This window comes from Salvelinus alpinus, chromosome 2 (genome assembly GCF_045679555.1).
Source record: "Salvelinus alpinus chromosome 2, SLU_Salpinus.1, whole genome shotgun sequence".
Lineage (NCBI taxonomy): Eukaryota > Metazoa > Chordata > Actinopteri > Salmoniformes > Salmonidae > Salvelinus > Salvelinus alpinus.
In genome coordinates, this window is record NC_092087.1 from 29,726,949 (window position 1) to 29,753,740 (window position 26,792).

Below are 26,792 nucleotides of genomic sequence, written 5' to 3' on the forward strand. Positions count from 1 at the left end.
AAACAACAGTTGGTGCACGATATCTAAGGAAGTCTCAAAGTTTTGTTCGCCTGAGGTGGAGTATCTTATGATAAGCTGCATACCTCACTTTTTACCCAGAGAGTTTTCATCCGTTTTTTTTCGTAGCTGTCTATATACCACCACAGAGCGAGGTTGGAACTAAAACCGCACTCAATGAACTGTATTCCGCCTTAAGCAAACAGGAAAACGTTCATCCAGAGGCGGCGTTCCTAGTGGCCGGTGACTTTAACGCAGGGAAACTTAAATCAGTTTTACCGAATTTCTATCAACATGTTCAATGGGCAACCAGAGGTAAACAAATTCCAGACCACCTCTATTCCACACACAGAGACGCATACAAAGCTCTCCCTCGCCCTCCATTTGACAAATCTGACCATTACTCTATCCTTCTGATTCCTGTTTACAAGCTAAATTTAAGCAGGAAGCACCAGTGACTCGATCTATAAAAAAGTGGTCAGATGAAGCAGATGCTAAACTACAGGACTGTAGTTTGCTAGCACAGAATGGAACATGTTCCGGGATTCTTCCGATGGCATTGAGGAGTACACCACATCAGTCACTGGCTTTATCAATAAGTGCATAGAGGATGTCGTCCCCACAGTGACTGTACGTACAGTACATACCCCAACCAGAAGCCACGAATTACAGGCAACATTCACACTGAGCTAAAGGGTAGTAGAGCTGCCGTTTTCAAGGAGTGGGACTCTAACCCGGAAGCTTATAAGAAATCCTGCTATGCCCTCCGACGAACCATCAAACAGGCAAAGAGTCAATACAAGACTAATCAAATCAAATCAAAGTTTATTTGTCACGTGCGCCGAATACAACAGTGAAATACAAATACAGTGAAATGCTTACTTACAGGCTCTAACCAATAGTGAAAAAAATGTATTAGGTGAACAACAGGTAAGTAAAGAAAAAAAAGAACCATAAAAAAACAGTGAAAAATAACAGTAGCGAGGCTATATACAGTAGCAAGGCTATATGCAGACACCGGTTAGTCAGGCTAATTGAGGTAGTATGTACATGTAGATATGGTTAAAGTGACTATGCATATATGATGAACAGAGAGTAGCAGTAGCGTAAAAGAGGGGTTGGCGGGACACAATGCAGATAGCCCGGTTAGCCAATGTGCGGGAGCACTGGTTGGTCAGCCCAATTGAAGTAGTATGTACATGAATGTATAGTTAAAGTGACTATGCATATATGATAAACGGAGAGTAGCAGCAGCGTAAAAGAGGGGTTGGGGGGGGGGCACACAATGCATATAGTCCTGTTCAGGAGTCTTATGGCTTGGGGGTAAAAACTGTTGAGAAGCCTTTTTGTCCTAGACTTGGCACTCCGGTACCGCTTGCCATGCGGTAGTAGAGAGAACAGTCTATGACTGGGGTGGCTGGGGTCTTTGACAATTTTTAGGGCCTTCCTCTGACACCGCCTGGTGTAGAGGTCCTGGATGGCATGCAGCTTAGCCCCAGTGATGTACTGGGCCGTAAGCACTACCCTCTGTAGTGCCTTGCGTTCGGAGGCTGAGCAAGATGATTTTTTTGAGCACTCTTAGCTTTGCCATTAAGGAACTGAAGCACGTTTTTAGGTTTTTGTTTGGAACACAGCCCCGCGTCCCCACCATCACACAATTACTGTAAACGTACCATTAGAAATCACAATCTGGGTCAGGTGGGCATCATTCGAAAACGTATTTTATTGCCAACATGGCTAGATAAGATATAAAATATGATCTTACAGTGTTAGACTTTCAAAAGGCACTTCAGACAAACAGATTGTAATTTTTCTGCGCATAGAATGGAGTCATGAGTGCATTTAAGCGCTTGTTCCGCAGCAAAAAACATAGGTAACTCTGTTCAGGATAATCCAGGGTATAACGCATGTCATCCTTGTAACTGTGGATCAAACATCTCAATCCTAAACGTTAATACTGTAAATTACATGAGTTTTAAAATAAGGAAATGTGAAGTGCACCGTTTTCTTGTATGATTTTCAACCTGTATATGGGATGACAAGGGCTGTGAGTGGAAAGGGCTATTTAACCTTCGGTCTTTAGTAACCATACCAAATGTATCATATCAAAATTATTGGAGGTTTACGTAAAATACCAACCGTCTGTCCAGGGAGTCCAGGATGAATGGCTACCTTGACATTTGAAAAAGCTTGAATCCACAAAGCACCTTGCTTTTATCCAGAACATATAACAAAATCAACCTTAAGGATGTGTCCTTCCTATTTAGAAAAACATCTCAAGATTTGCAGAAGCAGTGGCACATTTGGTGCAGTCCCATCTGTTGTATGCACTGCTGACCAGTGTGGGGCACTATCTCTCCTACTTTCCCAAACAATGAAGTGAGTGCTGTACCAATTGTAAGTCAGAAGGATTCATACAACTCTACTGTGCAATTTATTTATTTACTGTTTTCTTTAGAAATACATTTTGACAGAGAAAACTGTTGCTTTGAGGTTGTTTTGTACTCAAAGAATCATTGCATGTTATTCAAACCAGTAAAAGGATATCTTGTGTAAGGTCTGGAAGAGTTGCATCATATGGACCTCAGGTGTCAGTGAGAGACCATCATTGTGGATGTCTATATAATCCCATTATCATTTTATATAGTACTTTATGTTCCTACTCAATAATTCAGGCTCATTCATACACACACAGTGGGGTCCGGAATTATTGGATCCCTTGATAAAGATGAGCCAAAAATATATACACATAATGAGCGATATTGTATGCTCATTTTTTTAACATAATATTCTGAGGAAGAGATTTTGTCAAAAATATTATTTAAAAAAGTTTGGGGTCAAAATGATTGGCACCCCTGTTTTCAATAATCTAGCACCCTCCACTTGCGAGGATAACGACATTCTAAAATGTTTTATGAGATTGGAGAACACGTTTGGAAGGCTCTTAGACCATTCCTCCATACACAATCTTTCCAGATCCTTGATATCCGTCATCTGCATATATGGACTGCCCTCTTCAAAACAAACAAACAAACCCCAGGTTTTCAATGGGGTTCAAGTCCGGAGACTGAGATGGCCATTGCAAAATGTTGATTTTGTGGTCAAATAACCATTTCTTTGTGGATTTTGATTAGTGCTTGAGATTATTCTCTTGCTGGAAGATCCATGTATTTTTTGCTTAGCTTTATTAAGGGTGCCAATGAATATGGACCCCACTGTATATACATGATAGTCAGTACTTTCTGGAAGATAGAACGCTTTAAAAGTAGGTTAAATCATTGAATAGTAATTAGTCAGTATTGTATTGGTTTACTATGCATAACTTAAAATGGGAAGAATACCGTTTGTTACATTTCATGGATTATGAAATCCTCTCTCACATTATGACAAAAATACACTGATCAATTGAATTTTCCCCCAGAATTTGTGAATACACTTCCGGTAAAAGAAATTGAAATTGATATCCTGATATTCATCCTGATAGTCAAACTGATCCACTTACCTGAAATACCTAATCCTCACGTTTTCACTAGGCTTAAACGGGCAACCAGCTATGTCCATTTTGACTTAAAATAATGATATGTACCCATTGATTATTGAAGACTATAACCTATAAATACCTCATGAGCCCATCAGAACTCAAAATATAAGCTTGTTTTTCTCCAATGTTTGTAAACAAAGTAAATGTAAACAAACACTATATAGCCTCAAAACTATCATCTGTTTATGAATTTGAGTCTTTACATTTCTCCAGCCCCATCCCTTAGCTTTTAATTTGTTTGTTATTGCCACTTTAATCAGCATACTAGAGGCAATGAAAGCCCCATTGTTATAGAGATGTCTTTAGGCTGGCTACTTCTTTTGGTGTCTGCATATGAGTCTTGCTGCTGGCTGTAATTTAGACAGTGGGCAGTGGTAGCTGTGTTGTAATGAGAAGCTATTTGTGGTTTTCAGTGGTCTTTATGCATGGTCCTTTATAGTGGAATAAAGTGATTATCAATCACGCCTCTGTTCTACATCCCCAAATGCATCAGGGTCCAATGTGTTCAGACAATGGAGCCAGAGCACACACCACCAGCTTCATTCGGATTCGAGAGAGCTTCGACAAACAAACAAAGATGTAATTCTGAACGCCCGCCCAAGCACAATGCCTTGGTGTTAGCGAAATTAAGCTGGTGCGGCACGAGGTAGGCTCTGCAATCCGCCTGTGAATAGACAGTGATGAAAAGCACCTGCACTTCAAATACTGCCAGCCTTAACCCCTTCGCCCTAACACCTTGATTCCAAAGCTCATTTGGAAGCGTAACAATAACCCTTTCTCTTCCCCCAATGGCCCAAATACACCTTAATGTCGACACAATCAGAGGGATAAGGCAGTAATGTACATGGTGACAGTGTGACTCAGAGAGAGAGAGAGAGAGAGGGAAAGACAGAGAAAGAGAGAGATTAAACAATAGTAGCCATGACTTAATCATCTCTCATAATTAGCTGTCATTATCCTTCCTCTTTTCAATCAGTAGTTACTTGTGCTCTGCGGATGCTGTAATGCTTGTCACAAGCTAACTATTAATGCTATATGATTGGCTCATTAAAAGTATCTAAATTTGAAGATGATACACTTTTTACAGTACCTAGCGAAACAACAACACTCTTGTTGCTTGTATGATTTCTTCAAAGCAGACAAATTCATCTTTCTGGTGAATAACTGGTGAAAGAAAGGAATGGATGTTCACAACCCAGTGCACAGCTCTTGTATGACATAGCAGCCATTGATTACGCTTACAAGCTAACCTAAAAAACTCCCACCCAGAAACAAATGACGGCTGATCACATAAGCTGCAATGTGAAAGTCTGTATGGTAACCAAAACACTGTTGACCTCTGTTAAATGGTGTATGTATAAACACAGAACATGCGTTGATAAAGATTTAGAAAAGCATTTAAGACTGGGAAAATAGCAAACAGAGCCCACAACAGCTCATTTTGTAACAAGCTCCCAGGCAACAGCACTGACAAAGAGCAAATGCGTTTCATCAAAAGGCAGAATGGCGTTTGAAGTTGCATTCACAAAACCCAGGCCAATACAGTAGTGCTGCTGGAGCAGATCCTTATACAGCTAATAATGGGGTTTCATAATACCATAACTTCAAATAACAACAATTAATGACATAACGAGAATACACTGCCATTGTGCTCTATACTTTGGTTAATGACATGTTACAAATAAAAACTACTGGTTGATGAAGCATTATGTAGTATGGTGTATACGTATTTTAGGTTAGGTCCAATATTTTTTGCTATTATATTGCCATGGTTAGTTTCTAATGTACACATAATAAGCAACTAAGAAGTCTGCAAACATGGGATATACTATGCTGGCGAGTGTCTCTTGAAATAAATCCAAAACGATTTCTTCTGACTTAACTTTTTTATTTATTAATGTTTTCCTCCACTGGTTAAGGACCACAGCACTATATCTCCAAGGAGATGAAAAAGAGAAATGTGCAGGATTGGGGAGTCGAGAGGCACTCCTGTTATAAAATATATCTGTGAACACTGTCAGAATTTGTTTACTGGGTTTTGATTTAGTCCTACAGCACTGGGCAACTCTGGCAGGGTGATTAGCTCTCCACAGAGGCATTACAACTTCTTCTGGAGTCAACAAAAGTACTGTATCCTCTAATATTTAGAATCATAGCATGGTCATGTTACAAACGCAGACACACATTCATTTAGTACTTCATGCAAATATACAGTTACTTGTTCCATTTCCTTGGAGACAACTCTCCTTGTCAACAAGTTTCTTAATCATAAATCTAAACTGCCCACTCCTACCACTCAATCTTCATCCAGAAAAGCTGCTTCTTTTGTTACCTCACATAACCTAACATGAATTTAATGCTTGCACCTCTAAGTGTTTTTGAATTGAGTCCCTGATCGTGCTGGTTTAGTAATTATTTATTTTCTAAATCAAATCAAATCAAATGTATTTATATAGCCCTTCTTCCATCAGCTGATATCTGAAAGTGCTGTACAGAAACCCAGCCTAAAACTCCCTAGAAAGGCCAAAACCTAGGAAGAAACCTAGAGAGGAACAAGGCTATGAGGGGTGGCCAGTCCTCTTCTGGCTGTGCCGGGTGAAGATTATAACAGAACATGGCCAAGATGTTCAAATGTTCATAAATTACCAGCATGGTCAAATAATAATAATCACAGTAGTTGTCGAGGGGTGCAACAAGTCAGCACCTCAGTAGTAAATGTCAGTTGGCTTTTCATAGCCGATCATTGAGAGTATCTCTACCGCTCCTGCTGTCTCTAGAGAGTTGAAAACTGCAGGTCTGGGACAGGTAGCATGTCCGGTGAACAGGTCAGGGTTCCATAGCCGCAAGCAGAACAGTTGAACAGTTGAGATGGGACTACATAATCCTTTTGTCTAATTTCACACAGCCTATCAGTTAAACGGTTAAAACATGCTATTGAATGATATTGTCATGACTGTCCTGATCAGGTCAGGTTACAGGAGACCACAACCCTACAGATTATCTCTCACCCCCAACAGAGGAGGAGAGATCTAGGGGTCTGAAGATGTGGGGGTTTTATGACCCCTCACACCCATGGTAATTCTGAGGCCACAGACAACATTCCTTTGCCCCTCTCACTATGGAGAACCAGCCTCAGAACTTTAAACATGCAATAAAGGGACTTTGGAACAATGGTTTCCGTCAGCTACAATGGTGGTCATGACGATAGATGGAATATGAAAATGTATGTCATTTTTGTTTTGTTATTAAAGGTTAATAGATGACGTTATTATGAAAACATTGTAACGTTAAGAGTTTTCCTCGTATATGCTTGATGTTTATACATTGTACGTTGTGTGGAAAATGTCCAAATCAAAGAGAATGTTTCGGTAAAGATGAAATGTGAAGTTAGTTGTCTAAAATTGGATTTGAGTAAAATCTATACCTTGCCCCTTAAACTTGGTACGCCCAGAGAATTGCCCTGAAGGCGGTTACGCCCACTTTTGACCTGAGGGTATAAAACATGTGAGTGAAGAATTAACAGATTAGACTAAGTGACCCGAGCTGCAGCCAAAGGTCTAAAAGGTCAACGAACCCAAAACGCAAGACAAAGAAATCTTTTTCTACCCAAGCTACGGATGAGTAGCGGTGTCTAAGCGGGTGAATTCAAGCCGAACCACCTAGCCTCCACTCCCCATTGAATCGTGGTATCTACACTGTTTTATTCCTACGCTGTGAGCTCTGAGCTACAGAGCTTTCTGTCCTCCGAAGATCCCTTCCAGAGCAAGGGCAAGGGAACAGGCCAGTAAGCCAAAAAGGACACTGACATCGTGAGGACAACTAGAGAGGTGCGCAGGAGAAGTGCGTCATTGAGCAGCCTGAACGGTCCATGCGGGAAATCCATGGAGACCTTCCACACGTATTTACATCATTATATTCTGACCCATAAGAGCGGCAGTTTGGGGCAAGGCTAGGGTTAGAATAAGCATAGCTACCAATTTCACCCAAATGTATATTCATCTTGTGTACTTTCTCTCTTTCTCTTTTTTTTAAATCCCCATTTTTGGGTAACACGCGCCATAGTGTGTTGGCCCGTTATACTAAGTTCTAATCAATAGCCTCGAATGTGTTTTTGTGTATGTGTATCTTTTATCGTCATTTTAGCTTTTTAGTAAATAAATATTAAACTAAGATTGGTGTGGTACGAATTCATTAGTGAGACTCGGGTCCGTGCAGATTCCCGGGCTATACGACGTTCAGAACGAGATTGTTAGAGGCAACTGGTTAATTAGCGGCTGTTGTAAAATCAAAATTCTGATATTCTTTGAGTTAATTTGGGAAATAGAAACTCAATAAAAACTAGTTTTCCCATGGTGCCCCAGGTTAATGAGTTAATAATTGCTTCATTCAGTTAATCACGTAATTAGAAACTTGTAATCATTCGATGAGCAACAGTCGTCACATTAACTAATACAATGTCACGACAATATTGAAGGGTCAAAATGACCTCAAGAGGTTTTAGGGGTTCTGTTAGGCCATATCAAAATGTATTAAGTGTATATAGTGAAAGATTTAGTCAATTAAGCCCTTTTTCTAATTACCAAGAGTCAGATTAACTCATAGACACCATTTGTATGTCTCTTCGTGCAGTTTGAAGGACACTTTATGAAGGTAATTTCACCTGCCATTGCAAACTAGCATTAGCGTAATGACTGGAAGTCTACCGGAATAGCTAGCAAGCCTTAATAACGAACCCCTCTCTGTGAATCATCCAATAGTCTTCTATAATAATTGCCATATTTGCCACAGAGCTTTTAACATGTCAGCTACAAAGGAGAGCAGAAAGGTAAAACAATTATGGAATTAAAAGTTAAGGAGAAGGATAGGCTACAACGACCAAGAGTTAACAGGTAGGCTGCTACTTTATATTCTGAATGAAGTTGTTGTTGTTTGTAACTGTGTAGGACAAGAAAGCGCATGCAGTCTCAATTAGCCTAGCTAGCTAGCTTAACTAGCTTCTCTCGGTTTGATGCAGTCAAGACAGGTACTACCTAATCATATTGGATGAAAAATAATCTATTTGGCAGCTATTATTCTACTATAGCGCGAGTCGGCATGGTTGGTTGCTATCTCTTGTCTTTCCCTCCTCCCTGTTCCCCATTCTGTCTCACTCGCTCACACTCACCGAAGCCTACACACACAGCACGGTCCCTGCTAGAGCGTTACCTCTCTGTACCTCCAGTCCCTCGCGCTTTATCAGCTCCGGTTAATAAAGTAGCTTATAGAATTTACTTTTCTGCTGCTTCCCTTGCTCGGCTCAGATCGTGTCTAGTTGTCCTCGGATCCGTTAGGAACGGTTATCTATATTTTAAAAATCTATTCATGCATATCGGGTCCGGATGGGAAAGCCCCAGGTCCATTTCGTGAAAGCCTCTAGTGTGAGGCAGCTAGATGTACAAGTATAAACCCTGGACAGGACACTAGTCTATCGCAGGGCCGTCACCACAATCTGTCTCCTTATGTAACATGTAGCCTCTATATTACCTTCTATATGTATTTAGACAGGGGATTACAGTCTGACTAAATCCACTCGTAGAATCATCAGTAATTTGATGAGTCATAAAACTCCTGACCAGATCCACTGACACCCATCTTTGAAACCAAATGACTACCCTACTGCATGAGTTGATTCTCTGCATGACCAGAGCTACTCAGGGAGTCTAATGGAAAGACTACAGGCATACATATATTTAGAGAGATGGTATTTCAGATCTATCTCATTTCCTCCTTCAAGGTTGGGAGAGAAGTCCAGCAGAGCAGGACTGTAATGACTTAAAACCAGCTGTGGGATCATTATAGCAGAGTGCCAGGCAGGCCATGGAACGCACTCATGGGGCTTTATATAGGTGGTCAGTCAGTACCTGAGAGACGGAAATCATGTTCACCTTGTATTCACCTCTCACTGGGTTCCTAATTAAATGATTAATGGCCCAGTGGGGACGAACAGCGAGTGGCGCCACTCAAGCAGTGTTCGTAGGCTCATAGGCCAGAAGACAGAGAAGCATGTGGCTTCAGCTATCTCTACTACCTTGTCTGCTATCTTAAAAAGTTTAGGGAATAGCAGGGTGTCTAATGGAAAATCCTGGTACAATCATTACTAATTAGTCACTTTGTGATAAGATTAATGATCCAAACTCGGTCTACCCGTATGTCCATGTTTGATATTTTTTTAAATAGTCTCTATAATGATTACATTGCCTGGTGTATTTATATAAATTATGATTCACAAGTCAAACTCTTCCATATAAAATAATCTCTTCAATCATCCCCTTCTACAACTACACAGAACAAAAATATAAACGCAACATGTAAAGTGTTTGTCCCATGTTCCATGAGCTGAAATAAAACATCCCAGAAATTTTCCATATGCACAAAAAACTTATTTCTCTCAAATGTTGTGCAGAAATGTGTTTAAATCCCTGTAAGTGAGCATTTCTCCTTCATCAAGATAATCCATCCACCTGACAGGTGTGACTTATCAAGAAGCTGATTAAACAGCATGATCATTACACAGGTGCACCTTGTGCTGGGGACAATAAAAGGACACTCTAAAATGTGCAGTTATGTCACACAACACAATGCCACAGATGGCTCAAGTTTTGAAGAAGCGTGCAATTGGCATGCTGACTGCAGGAATGTCCACCAGAGCTGTTGCCAGAGATTTTTATGTTAATTTCTCTACCATAAGCCACCTCCAACTTCGCTTTAGAGAATTTGGCAGTACGTCCAACCGGCCTCACAAACGCAGACCACGTGTAACCATGCCAGCCCAGGACCTCCACTTCCGGCTTCTTCGTCTGAGACCAGCCACACGGACAGCTGATGAAACTGTGGGTTTGCACAACCCAAGAATTTCTGCACAAACTGTCTCAGGGAAGCTCATCTGCGTGCTCATCATCCTCACCAGGGTCTTGACCTGACTGCAGTTTGGCGTCGTAACTGACTTCAGTGGGCAAATACTCACCTTCGATGGCCACTTGCACACTAGAGAAGTGTGCTCTTCATGGATGAATCCCCATTTCAACTGTACCTGGCAAATGGCAGACAGCGTGTATGGCATCGTGTGGGCGAGCGGTTTGCTGATGTCAATGTTGTGAACCGAGAGCCCTATGGTGGCGGTGGGGTTATGGTATGGGCAGGCATAAGCTACAGACAACGAACACAATTGCATTTTATCGATGGCAATATGCACAGAGATAACGTGACGAGATACGGAGGGCCATTGTCATGCCACTCATCACCTCATGTTTCCGCATGATAGTGGCCTGCATACTCACCAGACATGTTAATAAATGCTCTGGATGGACGTGAACGACAGCGTGTTCCATTTCCCGCTAATATCCAGCAACTTCGCACAGTCATTGAAGAGGAGTGGGACAACATTCCACAGGCAAAAATCAACAGCCTGATAAACTCTATGTGAAGGAGATGTGTCACGCTGCATGAGGCAAATGGTGGTCACACCAGATACTGACTGGTTTTCTGATCCACGCCCCTGCCTTTTTTTTAAGGTATCTGTGACCAACAGATGCATATCTGTATTTCCAGTCATGTGAAATCCATAGATTAGGGCCTAATAAATTCATTTCAACTAACTGATTTCCTTATATGAACTGTAACTCAGTAAAATCTTTGAAATTGTTGCATGTTGCGTTAACATTTTTGTTGAGTGTACTTCACCTCCTATCTTTTCAACAATACCTTTCAGAAAACAATGAACAATTATGTACAAGTCTTTATCCACAAAATACAGCAGTGGGCTAGTTGTAGAAGGGGATGATTGAAGAGATGATTTATACATGCAGTGGGCTAGTTGTAGAAGGGGATGATTGAAGAGATGATTTATACATGCAGTGGGCTAGTTGTAGAAGGGGATGATTGAAGAGATGATTTATACATGCAGTGGGCTAGTTGTAGAAGGGGATGATTGAAGAGATTATTTATACATGCAGTGGGCTAGTTGTAGAAGGGGATGATTGAAGAGATTATTTATACATGCAGTGGGTTAGTTGTAGAAGGGGATGATTGAAGAGATTATTTATACATGCAGTGGGCTAGTTGTAGAAGGGGATGATTGAAGAGATTATTTATACATGCAGTGGGCTAGTTGTAGAAGGGGATGATTGAAGAGATGATTTATACATGCAGTGGGCTAGTTGTAGAAGGGGATGATTGAAGAGATGATTTATACATGCAGTGGGCTAGTTGTAGAAGGGGATGATTGAAGAGATGATTTATACATGCAGTGGGCTACACATGACTGGAACCTTTCATGTGTACATTAATATTGTTAACAGCATGTTTTGTCCTATATGCTGCACTGTATATGCACTGAACAGCATGTTTTGTCCTATATGCTGCACTGTATATGCACTGAACAGCATGTTTTGTCCTATATGCTGCACTGTATATGCACTGAACAGCATGTTTTGTCCTATATGCTGCACTGTATATGCACTGAACAGCATGTTTTGTCCTATATGCTGCACTGTATATGCACTGAACAGCATGTTCAAGTGCATAAATGTGTGACTCACCGAAGGAGCAGGTTTGCCTCCCTTTGCAGTGCACAGTAGAGTGAAGTTCTGGGCCTGGTACCGGCTGAATGGAGCTGGACAGTTCTCTGCCGAAACTGAGATGTTGTTTGGAGGAGCTTTGGAAAGAGAAAGGGACAGGTTAGGCAACAATACATGACAGGTAATACGCAGGTGTACTAAAAATGACTAATTATACAACTATTATAAACATTAAACTCATTATCCTTGACACTGTGTGCTCAGGATTGTTTGTGTCATAAAGCAGGGCTGTTGGCCAGGGCCCTATGCTGTGTTCAGGATCCCCTGGGTTTCATGCCAGTCTAATGGGGCTGGTTAAAGATATGGAGCAGAGCTCATGCATATCATACAGTATTAGCAGCCTATTGCCTGGCTCTCTCAAGGGAAACCTACAAGCATGTCACAGAAATAGGAAAACATGTGAGCACCACTTTACAGCAGAGAAGAGCAATGGGAGTTAAGCTGAGTGAACAGGAAATATAGCCCCTTCACATAAATTCAGATGCTTAACATGCAATCCATGTTACACTACACTAGTGCTGGTCTTTTGAAAGCAAATTCCTCAAATAGCGGTCCCTCACTGAATGTCAAGATCAATAATAAACCAATCAAGGGAGATATAGGAGTGGATGACCAGGAGTGTGAAAAGAGGGTGAGTTGAATAAATGGATGAACAATATGAAAATGCAGATGGTGGTCACAGTGACGACATCAGTTGAGGAAAAAAGTGTAAGACATCTAAATTTCCTTGCTACTCTGAATGTTTCAGACTTTCCCAGTTGCTGCATCCTCAAGGCTGGCATTAGATATTCTGCCTGCTATATTATCACATAAAACATTTCCTGTGAATTTGCCTTCACACCCGGCATAGAGGAAGCAGAATATGTCTGGTCCGTTTGGCTTCTCTGAGCCTTTATAGGAAAGGAAAAGAGTGTGTGAAACCAGGGGAGGGGTTAAAAGAGAGCCCAGTGGGACTTCCACCATGAATCTCTCAATTGATAAGACACGCTTAAAAAGATCCTACATCAGCCATACTGGCCTGGGAATAGAGACGTTTCATGTGTAACTTTCATATCTAAATCTATTTGGGGGGTTTCAAGCAGACATGCCAAAGCGATTCATTGATTAAAACGAAGGGGGGAAAATGTCTGATGGCCTGAGTGCCTTCTTGTTTCCACACCTCTTAATTGCTTATTGATGGGGGACGTACGGCTGTAAATTAACCTTAGAACACTCCATTAGCTGTCTAACAGAGGTCTGTCTGAAACGGGTATGATTAGCTCTCAGAGGCATCACAGGCCCAGACGGCTAGAGCTCAGAGCCTTACGTTAAATGTACAGCAGCGAGGCTGTTATCCACTGCCAGAGCACCATTGACTTCACCAAAGCAAAAGGCTGCATTGCATTACAGAAGGATATTGAGAAAAACTGGTCATTAACATGCTTTGCTCAATGAGATGCAAAACCACAAGTCTACTTGGCAAGTCTCTGCCTCTGACAACTTTTTAAATTGAGAGCAGGAAGTTTATCATGACTCTATTCTAACCTCATGGTTGATGCCTAAAACCTTGTGATATGTACGATGAGCCATACATATTGAAGTAAGCCTTGATTAAATATTTTAAATGATTACAAGCAAGACCTGTCATGCACAAACCACGATTTGAAAACACAACAATAGTTTGTTTAATCCTTTCAAGGATTAAGATAGTTGTTAGATGTGATATTGGCCTTACATACTCTATTTCATTGCATTCCAATGTTTCTTGCACCGTTTGTGGAACATTATGGATTCACACTTTGTATCATGAATTTTCTTCATTTCACCATCTCATCAGCTCTAACGTATTTGTTAACCTCTTTCTGCATTTCACAATTCCTCAGCACACCTTCCGTTTTCAGAATGAAACTGGGATTCTCTACTGCATGGTAGAATATTTACTTAATGTAAAAAGATGTGGCATGTGCAAAATCCATAGCAGCTAAGTTTCCTAGACACACGTAAACAGTGATTAACTGATTTCATACAAAAATACTACATCCCTGTGTTGTGTAAGAAATCCAGGGAAGAAAAATCCTTTACACTTTGAAGAGGATGTCAATGTATTTGACAGCTTCTTCTCTGTAAAGCGTCATATTCTATTGCTATGCGGTGACACGAGCTGCTTTACTTTGTGTCTGTGCATCCTGACTGCTACAGCCTCCGTAGCCATCTCTATCACTGCATTACATACAAAGGCAAAGCCGGGAAGGACATATTTGAGAGTACGTTTGAGAGGAGGCCTGGGAGGAGAATCAAAGGACGGACGCTCTCAAGTCCAGGATATTCATCTTATCAAACACTACATTTGAAAGTGTTTGTATGGTAAAACTCTGCTCTGCATTCATTTGCTCCGCCAAGGCCAGCCTTCAAAGATGCAGCCCTTTCTCCTACATCTATACACTAAAGAAATATAAAATTAAAGTGGAAACCATTTATTTTCCTTTCTCAGTCAGCTCAACTACAGAACAGTTCATACCACTAACAGTCCAAGACCCCCTCTCCCTCCTCCCTCTTGCTCTACACCCTCAAGCACCATTACCCTGCTCTCTTTAAAAAAATAACAGCAAATTGGATTGGAGAGTGTGTGGAGCAGAACCACATTTAACAGAGCTCACTGGGGACTTCTCTCCCAGGCCTGATAATTAAGGGAATTAGTGCTCTGGAGACAGTTGTGCGAACAAGGCAGCATCCCAACATCTCCTTTTACTCAGCACACAGGCCTCAAGTTCACATCTCCAGGGTTTGGGGGAGAAAGGACAAAAGGAGAAGGTCCCTAGGTCATTCTTGGCTCCTTTTCACTGAAAATAATTTTGTAATAACTATTTAATGGAATTGTACTTTTTAATCATGTGCTCAAGAGTCCCAAAGTAATCAGTCCAAATGTCTGCATGACCTTTCATTTGTTTCGGTCTTTCAAGAGATTGTTGGAGGCGTTGTCCTACGTGGCTTGATCAAAATCACATTCAGATTACCTTCTTGACAAATCAACCTCAACAGTTCTCTGTCATTGATGGTAATGATCTACTTGTCAGAGTATAGGGCGTTCTGACTCCAAGTAGCAGCCTGAATATTGTATCATTATGTGATTAAACATGATCTATTATTGACACTGAATTTCGAGTGGATCATCATTTTGTCTCCACATTCCATAGCATGTCCCAAGTTTCCATATAATCTAATTTAAGTAACAATTGATGCTAAAATGCAACCCTTGCGTAAAGCTATTATTGCAGACTTAGAAACATGAGTTCTTTTAATTCCTCTGAATATTTAATATGGATACATGCACATTACTCATACCTGCTAATAAATCATGCATGTATGTCACAGAGAGATTTGCAGGTGATTTGAGAGATCTATGTGAACCCTAAATGGAGGGGAAGCGCTCCGTGCCCAAGACCATGCCTCGACTGCCTCGACTGCTGGTCTACAGAACAGACTGGAATAGGAACATTGAGCTGTGCTTGCAGGTTTAAATATAACTCCACCATGAAGCCATGAAAAGGAACAGAGGGAGGAGTGAGACATCCAAAGACAATGTACAATGTTAATTTGATGATGAACTTTCAGTGGGAACAACCCACCGGAATGAAAACACTTTCGACCCCAAAAGAAAGGCTGTATCCATTATTAATTTAGCAAACTGACACAACGTAATACTTGCATTTGGTGTCAGACCTTCCTCTAACACAATAACGAGGTAAGGCATACAGAAAATAGAAATGTCTCTATACTTTCACGCAGATTCAGAGATAACATCCTTAACACTTTGAGTCAAAGGGAAGGCAAAAATACATATTCATATTCCAATGTATCTCTATAGAAATACATTTATTCTCACAGCACCGTGTGTGTGGGAGACGCTTAGATGGTGAGAGCATCACTATAGCAGACAATGAAGCATAGACAGGAGTTCATGTTACAGGTAATTGGCTATTGTAACAGATTAACAAACAGCAAAAGCTATTTTCTAATAACTGACACTAGTTCTTTACATGGCACCTGCTATTTTTTATTTATTTTATTTTATTTAACCTTTATTTAACCAGGTAGGCAAATTGAGAACACGTTCTCATTTACAATTGCGACCTGGCCAAGATAAAGCAAAGCAGTTCGACACATACAACAACACATAGTTACACATGGAGTAAAACAAACATATAGTCAATGATACAGTGAAAAAAAATAAAAAAATAAGTCTATATACAATGTGAGCAAGTGAGGTGAGATAAGGGAGGCGAAGGCAAACAAATATATGTATAAATAAATAAAAATATAAAAAGGCCATGGTGGCGAAGTAAATACAACACAGCAAGTAAAATAAAAACTAAAAACACTGGAATGGTTGGTTTGCAGTGGAAGAAAGCGCAAAGTAGAGACAGAAATAATGGGGTGCAAAGGAGCAAAATAAATAAATAAATACAGTAGGTAAAGAGGTAGTTGTTTGGGCTAAATTATAGATGGGCTATGTACAGGTGCAGTAATCTATGAGCTGCTCTGACAGCTGGTGCTTAAAGCTAGTGAGGGAGATAAGTGTTTCCAGTTTCAGAGATTTTTGTAGTTCGTTCCAGTCATTGGCAGCAGAGAACTGGAAGGAGAGGCGGCCAAAGGAAGAATTGGTTTTGGGGGTGACCAGAGAGATAAACCTGCTAGAGCGCGTGCTACAGGTAGGTGTTGCTATGGTGACCAGCGAGCTGAGATAAGGGGGGACTTTACCTAGCAGGGTCTTGTAGATGACCTGGAACCAGTGGGTTTGGCGACGAGTATGAAGCGAGGGCCAGCCAACGAGAGTGTACAGGTCGCAGTGGTGGGTAGTATATGGGGCTTTGGTGACAAAACGGATGGCACTGTGATAGACTGCATCCAATTTATTGAGTAGGGTTTTGGAGGCTATTTTGTAAATGACATCACCGAAGTCGAGGATTGGTAGGATGGTCAGTTTTACAAGGGTATGTTTGGCAGCATGAGTGAAGGATGCTTTGTTGCGGAATAGGAAGCCAATTCTAGATTTAACTTTGGATTGGAGATGTTTGATGTGAGTCTGGAAGGAGAGTTTACAGTCTAACCAGACACCTAGGTATTTGTAGTTGTCCACATATTCTAAGTCAGAGCCGTCCAGAGTAGTGATGTTGGACAGGCGGGCAGGTGCAGGCAGCGATCGGTTGAAGAGCATGCATTTAGTTTTACTTGTATTTAAGAGCAATTGGAGGCCACGGAAGGAGAGTTGTATGGCATTGAAGCTCGCCTGGAGGGTTGTTAACACAGTGTCAAAAGAAGGGCCAGAAGTATACAGAATAGTGTCGTCTGCGTAGAGGTGGATCAGAGAATCACCAGCAGCAAGAACGACATCATTGATGTATACAGAGAAGAGAGTCGGTCCAAGAATTGAACCCTGTGGCACCCCCATGGAGACTGCCAGAGGCCCGGACAACAGACCCTCCGATTTGACACACTGAACTCGATCAGAGAAGTAGTTGGTGAACCAGGCGAGGCAATCATTAGAGAAACCTATTCCCTTAAGATCTAAGAAAACTCATATACTGTAGTCCGCCTCCACACCGACAGTCACTCTCTCAATGCGAAAGCACAATGTAGCCTAGATAGAGTGGGGCTAAGTGAGTCAATGACAGGAGACGACTTTGCCAAACTGCTTGCTTACAGAAGTTTGAGAAGTCGCCCACTTGGAAGGGATACGATTGAAGGCAGGAGATGGAAGGCAGCCTAAAAAACAATCAAAGCCAAGTCCTCTCTAGGGGGTAAGAGACACGTTGAAATAAGTGCTGGCGAGAGGCTCCAAGACCTAAGACTGCTCCTTTGAAAGCAGTACCAGGAGATAAAAGACACTGAAATGCTTTTTAATCACTTTTCCATTGTGCTTTCAGCATTTACATTTACCCCCCGTCCCTTTCATTTTCATTCATCATTACTGAGCTGTCAGCTCTTATCGCGTTGTCCCACCGCTAACCAAACAGGAACAAGGAGCAGGAGGAAGGGGATGAGGGATTCCTTCAACTCTGGTGACTGTCAGGAAGAGGAAGAGGATGACACACAGACAAAAGCTTGTGTCACTTTGAACAAGTTCCTTAGTTAGGAAGTCCATTAATCAAACCAAACGTTGCTGAAAATGCAGCATGCACACATACATAGTAGCTTGTGAGTGCATGTGTGCATATGGTTTTATAGATATTCATTGCTGTCAGCCCAGTCCTACCTGCTGTCTGCAGTGTTTGGACGTATCGTGGTGGCGATGTCTCTGTCGGAGAAAGAAAGCTCTATAGACTTATTATAATTTTTTTATCAGTTGTTTCTTAAATATGCCACCTTGGACTGATTAGTCTTAGCCCTTCAGAGCAAAACTTTCCAAAGTTTCCCCCCAAAAATGTGCAGAAACTTTTACAAAGGAAGGCTTTCTTTCACTAGGGAGCGATTTGCGCATTTAAGCTCAATTGAGAGATGCTCTGTTTTCTCCCTCTGGTCCCATACGATAGGCAATAAGATATGTCATGGCTGTGTATAGCTTTACTGTCACTCCACTCTCCCGTGCCTGCAGCTCTCCGAGGGTAAAAACCAGCCATGGACTTAGAGCCCTGTGCATATAATGAGGACATGGGGGACATAAGAGAGGATTTCTCTAGCACGGCTCTAAGGCTGGGTTCAGAAGGGACAAAAGGGAAGGATTTTTTGGTGTAAAGCGTAGAGTGGCAGATGGGCACCCAGTACCCGGCACAGTGTCAGTAATGCTTTGACTGGCACCCTCATCCCTAAAGTCTCTTTTCCTTTTCGGGTGGGGAGGGTTGGAGGAAGCTATGCAATCTGCTTTGACTTGGCCCCCATTTACCTCTGGCCCAGTCCCCTTCTCTTGTGGGTAATTTACAGGGCCCAGGCCTGCCGGCTCCTTTAGGGCTCCCTGGTGCCTGGTGTGTCACAGACAAATTGGTTGATCAGTGTGATTGTAATGCCTGGTTCAGATGCTTTCTTTATGACACCTAATTTACCGACCAAGCAGGGAAAAATGGGGCCATAAAGTTATACGAGGCCAAAGAGATTCAGACGAGGCAGTGGAGTATCCATCATTTAATTCTCCACCGTTGGCCCCTGACCATATGAGCAATCCCTAAAGAAGTCTTTGAAAGAGTCTACATCAAATGCCCTCAGCTAGACAGCCACAAGCTCCCCAACTGTCGGCAAGTAGTATACACAGCCTTCGAGGACAGACAGGCCGAGGAATTCATATTTCAAACTGACAATGCCTGGGGGTTTGATGGGGAACAGACATGAACTCATAACAATGACAGATGGATGACCATGCAACCAACCATTTGGCACACCACATCATTTCAACATAGAAATTGGGTAATAAGTTGATCAATGAGATTTCAACCTTTATTCACCTATTCAAAAAGTCAGCCAGAAGTTTGTTGAATTCCCAATGTGTTATTACTGCGCTTTCAACCATTTGAAAGCACAACAAAGTTCAAATGGGAATAGAATGTCAGATATGTTGTATTTATACAACAACTTAATGTGTTATCACTGTGCTTTATCTAATAGCACAACCAAATGACCAGGATTGCAGTTGAGATGATTGTGTAAGTACATAGTGCAAGTGATCAATGCTGTTTGAGATTCTGCACAGATTATTATAAGAAATTGTGAAGATCTTTGTGAAGCTCTCCACTGACCTGTGACATTTGCATGCTATCTTGAACATGCACACTTTCTATGATGACATTAGAATACGTGTATAGTCACTGTAGGCTAACCTGTGGCCATGGATGTGTTACTCATGTTAAGGTTGAATAAATACTGTGACATTAGTTTCTAAAATAGTCTTAACTTTAGGCTATTTACTTTATTATAAAAGTAATATTGAATTGTGTTTGGTTATTAATGCAACCAAATACCAACATTGAAAGTATATCTAGTGGTTTGATCATTTCATCTGAGCCACTGGTTTAATACTATTCTTTAACTATTATTTTTGGTTTAGTTGGATGCGTGAATCCAACATATCATATGTTAACTTGTCGACAAGTTAATAGGCTATTTACTGTATTGCAAAAGTAATATTGAATTGTGCTTGGTTGTTAACACAACCAAATATCAACATTTGAAGGAAATTTTGTATATTTTGTGCCACTGACTTAGTCTGGCTTTAATTCCAGTTCGTCTACGAAGTAAAAATAAAATGTTGGATTCACGTCTCCAGCTCAACCAATAATCAAAGTTAAAGAATAGGACTAAATCTATTCTAACCAAACATTAAATGCACTTTAAATTAAGTTTGATTTCATTTAGTCCTATTCTTTAACTTTGATTCATGGTTGAGATGGAGAAGTGGATCCAACATATAATGATTGACTTGAAGAATACATTTGAAATAAACCAAAGCTTGAAATCCTAGGCCTATTTGTACTGTCCATTTTTAGTTTAATCCTGGAATGAATTGAAACAATAGCTCTTGATGACTTTGCAAATGCTATATTTATCTCAATCTCTTCATTCAAAGACTCAATCATGGACACTCTTACTGACAGTTGTTGCTGTTTTGTGTGATGTATTATTGTCTCTACCTTCTTGCCCTTTGTAATGTTGTCTGTGCCTAATAAGGTTTGTACCATATTTTGTGCTGCTACCATGTTGTGTTGCTACCATGTTGTGTTGTTAAGTGTTGCTGCCTTGCTATGTTGTTCTCTTAGGTCTCTCTTTATGTAGTGTTGTGTTGTCTCTCTTGTTGTGATGTGTGCTTTGTCCTATATTTATATTGTATTTATTTTACATTTTTAAACCCAGGCCCCCGCCCTCGCAGGAAGCCTTTTGCCTTTTGGTAGGCCGTCATTGTAAATAAGAATTTGTTCTTAACTGACTTTCCTAGTTAAATAAAGGTAAAAAAAAATAAAAAATAATAATAATACAAAATATAGGCCTAAATAGTATCATTGATGACATATGACTTATGGTTATATTTCATTTGTTCTGTTAAACTGACCCTTTGGAATGACTTTGACAGTGACTATGCAACAGTGACTATGCAACAGTGACTAGCAACAGTGACTATGTTTAGTCATTAAGAGATCTCTCAATAGTCATTCTAATGATAGCACATTGGTAGTAGTCAGTAACAAATATCAAAGCTATGCTGGGCTTGGTTAAAACCCTGGATGGGAGACCAAATGAACAGCAGTTAGATCAACTCTCCAGTAGGAGGTGCTGCCCAGCCTATAGTTATTTTTTTCTGGTAGCGGATATAACGTTAAAGATCTGACTTTGTTTCAAAGGTAAAAATTCAACATATTTTATACAAGGTTTGTCTATGTTGAATATTAGTTACAATTACGACACCTTCCACCCTCAAAACAAACGTTTATGTTCATAACTTTTCCACGTAGATTCCACGTCACAATACGATGACAAATTACATTGAAACAACGTTGATTCAACCAGTTTGTTCTCAGTGGGAAGAGTTCTTTTCAAAACTAGGAATGTTGTACCCCAAGAACCTGTTTAAAAAAACATAGTATGAAAATCTTTGGTAGTTTAGTAAGTGAAATAGGGAGAAGGTAATATTAAAAAGCTTTTTGAGTGGATGTCTGTGTAACTGCCACAACAGTATTGTGGACCACAAACGTTGGTTCCCCTCTGTAAGCCAATAATTTATTTAATGATAATGGAAAAGTGGCTTAAGATTTCCAATTTTTGTTTGTGGGCGTGTGTGTGAGTGGGTGTGCGTGCGCATGTATGTGTGTGTATAAGGCATATAAAGGGGTGAAGTCTCCGTAGGTGATGTTGGCAACACTGACTGGAAACTCTGCCAATTCTACCTCTCACTGGTTGCCCACAATAACCAAAGAGCTGTGTGAAACAACCTCAGAGACTAGTGAAATAAATGGCATATAAAATATTTACACTTCAGAATTCACTAATATAGTTAGACCTTCTAAGCTAGGCCTTTGCTTGTTTTTTCCTCTGACTTAACCTAGCCCTTTCACTGAGAGTTGAGAGACCTGAATAAAGAAATGTTTCCTATACACTGTACGGCCTCCATACAGTAGCCTACTGTATACTCAACTTCTAGCAACTGCTTCCTCTTACAGCATCTCTCTTTTAAAATTACACTATGTTTTTTCATTGATTATACTATGGAATAATACTGAAGCCAAAAATAGACATCAAATCCATTAGTAGCCTAAGATACAGATGTAGGATCCTAATTTTATCCAGTTTGCTACAGCTAGAAAATAATCCTGCAACAACAGCAATTATGAATTATGATGTGGATTATAATTAATGGACATTTTTGTAAGGGTTGATGCACTTTTCATTTCGGAAATTTCAAATTGGAAATTACAAACTTCAGAAGCCCTTTTAAAATTCAAATAAACTACAAGTTTGCGTTTCCTGTTTTGCAGGAATATTCTCAGCAAGAAAATAGTGATCAAATTAAGATCTGTCAAATAAACCACAGCAATGTGAAGAGAGTGTGCCTATCTGTCTGCAAATCAACTGTTCACTTTAGATCCAGCACTCCCCCTCTTGCATAACACCACTGACTGTTCAGCCTGGAAGCTACCTTCTTTTTGTAATCAGGATATGAAATGGAAATTATTATTATAATAACAATAATCATAATTATATTGTAGTTATTAATTTAAAAAAGAGTCCAGCTTTACTCTCTCAATTCCTGAATGGCTACATTTCTTGCTTTGCCAAAAATACCTATTCCACCCTGAGAAGCTCTATATCTGGTTAGATCTGCATGTTTCTGTGTTAAGTAGGGGGCAATGTTGCCTACATCTATTCTAGGGAGGGATGGGGGTTACAACATAACATGTGCATGGGAATTAATTCATAAGCATGGAAATCCATTCATGAAATCTTCATGGGGATATTTTCCATCTGTATCCAGAGTATTTCACCAGGATGTTGTAGTGGTATTGGGATGGGTTTGTTATGTTGCAAATAGCACATTGTGTTGGGGCCTGAGAGAGGCTCTGTTCATTTAATCCTACTAACTGAAATTCTGGACATCTTAGAAAAACAGGAAACAAGGAAAGAACAAATAATTATTCCCGAGTAGCTTTGTTGCTGATATGTTTCAGAAGAAGCCAACACAGGGGAATTAATGAAAGGAAACAAATGAAGGGATTTTGTCATCATCAACCCCTTCTCAATCAAAAACATTACCATTTTCCACTTGAGATGTTTCACTCTCAGCAGATTGCCAAACATCCTAAATTGAATCTGTAACGTTTGCCTCTGGACATGAGACACTTTGTTTCAAGGGTGCCTTTCATTGCTCAACTACTTCAGAATGTAATCTCCCAAGTGAGCCTTTTATTGTGATAAACCCAGTGGCTATGGAAGTATTGGCAATGCTATAATAGTAAAAAAGCAATGGAGACGAAAAGCAATGAGATGTTGAGCAGGTAAAAATGTGTTGTGAATGAAATCACAGGAATCTCTCACTAAAGTACATTCCTCTGTGATTTGTGCATTTGTGTGTGTGCCTGTGTATGTGTGTGTGTGTGTGTACATATATGTGTGTAAACTACGAGACATGATAAAGGCTCTTTGATGTATTCTGAGACGGAGCAAAAGCTTCATTACATGAGTCTGTGCTTATTGTATGAGCCACAGCATGTCCTGTTCTTGTAGGCAATACTGACATCCTTTGAATAATAAAACATCAGTGTAATATCAGGAACAGGGGTCACCAGCACATTCTCTGTGCGATTACCACTTTATATCCACACCCCACCCTCAGTTGGTGCTAAATATGTTTTTTTTTTAAATCACATAGGAGTTTAGTATGTAAGCTTGTCAGACAGACAAATGGATGTTTCCACCTTACTCCCCTTGCTGCTATAGAAGACAACCTACGGCAGTAGGAGAGGACAGAACCAAACAAAAGGACATTGAAAACCATATGACCTTAAGCTTCACAGAGAAAGTATTACATTAGATTGAGGCTTCAAGGCCACCTTTACTTCCTGGTGACAATAGGTTGAGACTAGAAAGTACATGATGTACTGTAATGAGTATGCCTAATGCACACACTGTGTTTGATCAGAAGGTCATGAATTTGCATTGACATGCCTTCATATGAACCTGTCTGTCAGTGGTTGTGATTAAAGGCTGGCTACAGTTCCCGGTCTATCTCTGATACAACATACCATTAGGATGACCAGATTGCTCTGATGCACCCTGGCGGCTGTAGAGTTGTTGGGGGGTTCTGTGTCCTTTAAATGTGTTAGATATTAGGTTTTGTAGTGGAATTGTTAGATATTACCTGTTAGATACTGCTGCACTGTCGGATCTAGAAGCATAAGCATTTCGCTACAATCGCAATAACATCTGCTAACCATGTGTATGTGACCAATAAAATGTGATTTGATTTGATTAAATGTAGTCATTTGTCACTCATTAGGTGCTACTCCTCTACGCACTACAGGGTCAACACAGGCCAGGCCTGACTTTCTCACGCAGTCCACTTTGTTTGTTCTTTTCAAGGGGGAAAATATATCAAAGGAATAATTACCATCATCCTCTCATGCATTACAAATGGAACATGGAAATTATACCTCTCGAGTTGACATGAGTCATCAGAAGAGAGCTTCAGAGAACGACGTGTAATTTGGGTTTTACTTTCTTTAGATAATGAGCCACTACCATTAGGTTTGGTCACTGATGTAGTCAGGTTCATTCTCTGAAGATTCAGTCCAGCCTCTTAGGTCAGATCATCCCAACACTAACAGATTGTCACACAAGGCTAAAGGTGCCCTTCACACTGCTGGTAATTGAATCTAAAAACATCCCTAATTTCACGGACCACAGTGAACACCCGTGCGGACAACTGTGTGGATAAAGATTCTTCATATGTCCATTTATGTCTATTTAATAAATTACACCAATACCTGGCTGATACATTAACATTGTGTCATCTGTCACTTGGCAGTGGGACTAAAGTCATGCCATTAATAATGTATGGATGATTCTCAAGTGTCTGTGAAATCAAGCTGGATATAAATCTGCTACGTAATTACCTGTCAAAAGATGATGACAATAAATCATTAAGCTATGAGGAGAATTGCAGTCTGGAAATGAAATTGACTTTTTGATTTGTCCTCTAAAACTTTCAAATGCATAATATTAGCTATTCTGGTTTAAAGGTTAACATTAAATACATGATAAATGGTAATCTTCACCTCTCCTTGATTTCATTGAACAGGGTCTGTCAAATTCATGATATTCTGTTTGGAGAAAGAAGAAAAACAGGACCATTTAATGGATTACTCCATGTATTTCTCTTCAGATCAGTAGAGCAGAAAGCCAGGACAGAGACAACCTCTCACGTCCTAACAGAAATAGCCTGGCTATAATTGTAAATCAGGTTGTGAGCCTTTTTCTATTCAACAGTCATTCAGTCACAATAGGTTAGAACAAGTGAGAATATGCTCTCGGGCAAAGTCACAGCAAGTGCCAAGTTTAAGAGTCTTCATTACATAGAACACGATATCATTTATGGAGTCGGGTTACTGTTCAGGGGCAATCTGACAAACATATTGACTTTGACACACTTGAGGCTGCAGATATTCTGCACCTACTTTCCATTATGCCCTAATCTGATTTAGGAGGTACCTTGGCTCAGTAGAAAGCTACCTTCATTTCTGCACCTCATAAACTTTTGGTATCAACATTTGGGTGAAGGTATTTCAATTCTCAAACAGAAACAGAAATCATATGTATTATACAATGCCATAAATCGACTACAATATGGTATAATAAAATATGTAGAGATATTCAGATTTATGGTTATGCAAGAATATTACAGAGCACATTAGTATCCCTTTGTTATTCAATATTTGGACAAGTGTGGATATGTGGCATGCAGACACAACTCTTTAAAACCCCTATATCATGTTATTATGGTTGGAATGTACCATACAGCACATTAATAATGCAATACCAGTAATTATCCTTCATAAGTACATGCAAATGGTTGCTCATTGACATTGCCTGCGAAGCTCACTATAAGTGACAAAGTGAGGCTGCAAGTTGCAGTGAGAGGGTACACATGAACAACATGAATGTATGTGATAGATAAAAGGCCGCAGAGTTGTTCTCCCATGAGGAGTCATTACAAATCTCTCACTCCAGCACGGCTTGGCAGTTACAGTCCAGACATCTTGTACATGGCTTTTCCATTTAGGCAATTAAAAGATCTGCCGACCCACAGCCACTACTCGTAGCCTAACTTGATGCATTCCAGAGGAGAAAAGAAAGGTCCCAAATCCAGGCTGAATTTCCCTTTCTCATTTCTCCCCTTTTGCTTCCCTCACCTAATTTGTATTCAAGTTTAGAAAAATGGGCATAGTGGGAAGAAATCCATTCGATACATGCTCATGGGCTGCCTTTAGTGCAGCCAACAGAGATCAATGTGGAATCTCTAAAAGCTAAGACTACCGTGAAGGGGCGCACAGCAACGCTCCAAAATGTCTGCCACTTTTCCCTCTCAGGTCGTCCATACCAAGTAACACTTACGAGCTCAGGATGTTTGACAGGGACTAGGAAGTGAACATCTGATTACAAACTCTTACCACAATAGTTAGTAATAGTTA

General features: G+C 40.4%; 1 protein-coding gene across 2 annotated transcripts in view; it reads right to left on the minus strand.

Moving 5' to 3' along the window:
* Positions 1-26,792, minus strand: part of LOC139558528 (immunoglobulin superfamily member 21-like) — a 307,618-nt gene that overhangs the window by 17,918 nt on the left and 262,908 nt on the right. For both annotated transcript variants that reach the window (XM_071373699.1, XM_071373706.1), the window contains exon 5: positions 12,115-12,230. In XM_071373699.1, coding sequence (XP_071229800.1) covers positions 12,115-12,230 — 116 coding nt within the window. The remainder of the gene's footprint in view (positions 1-12,114; positions 12,231-26,792) is intronic.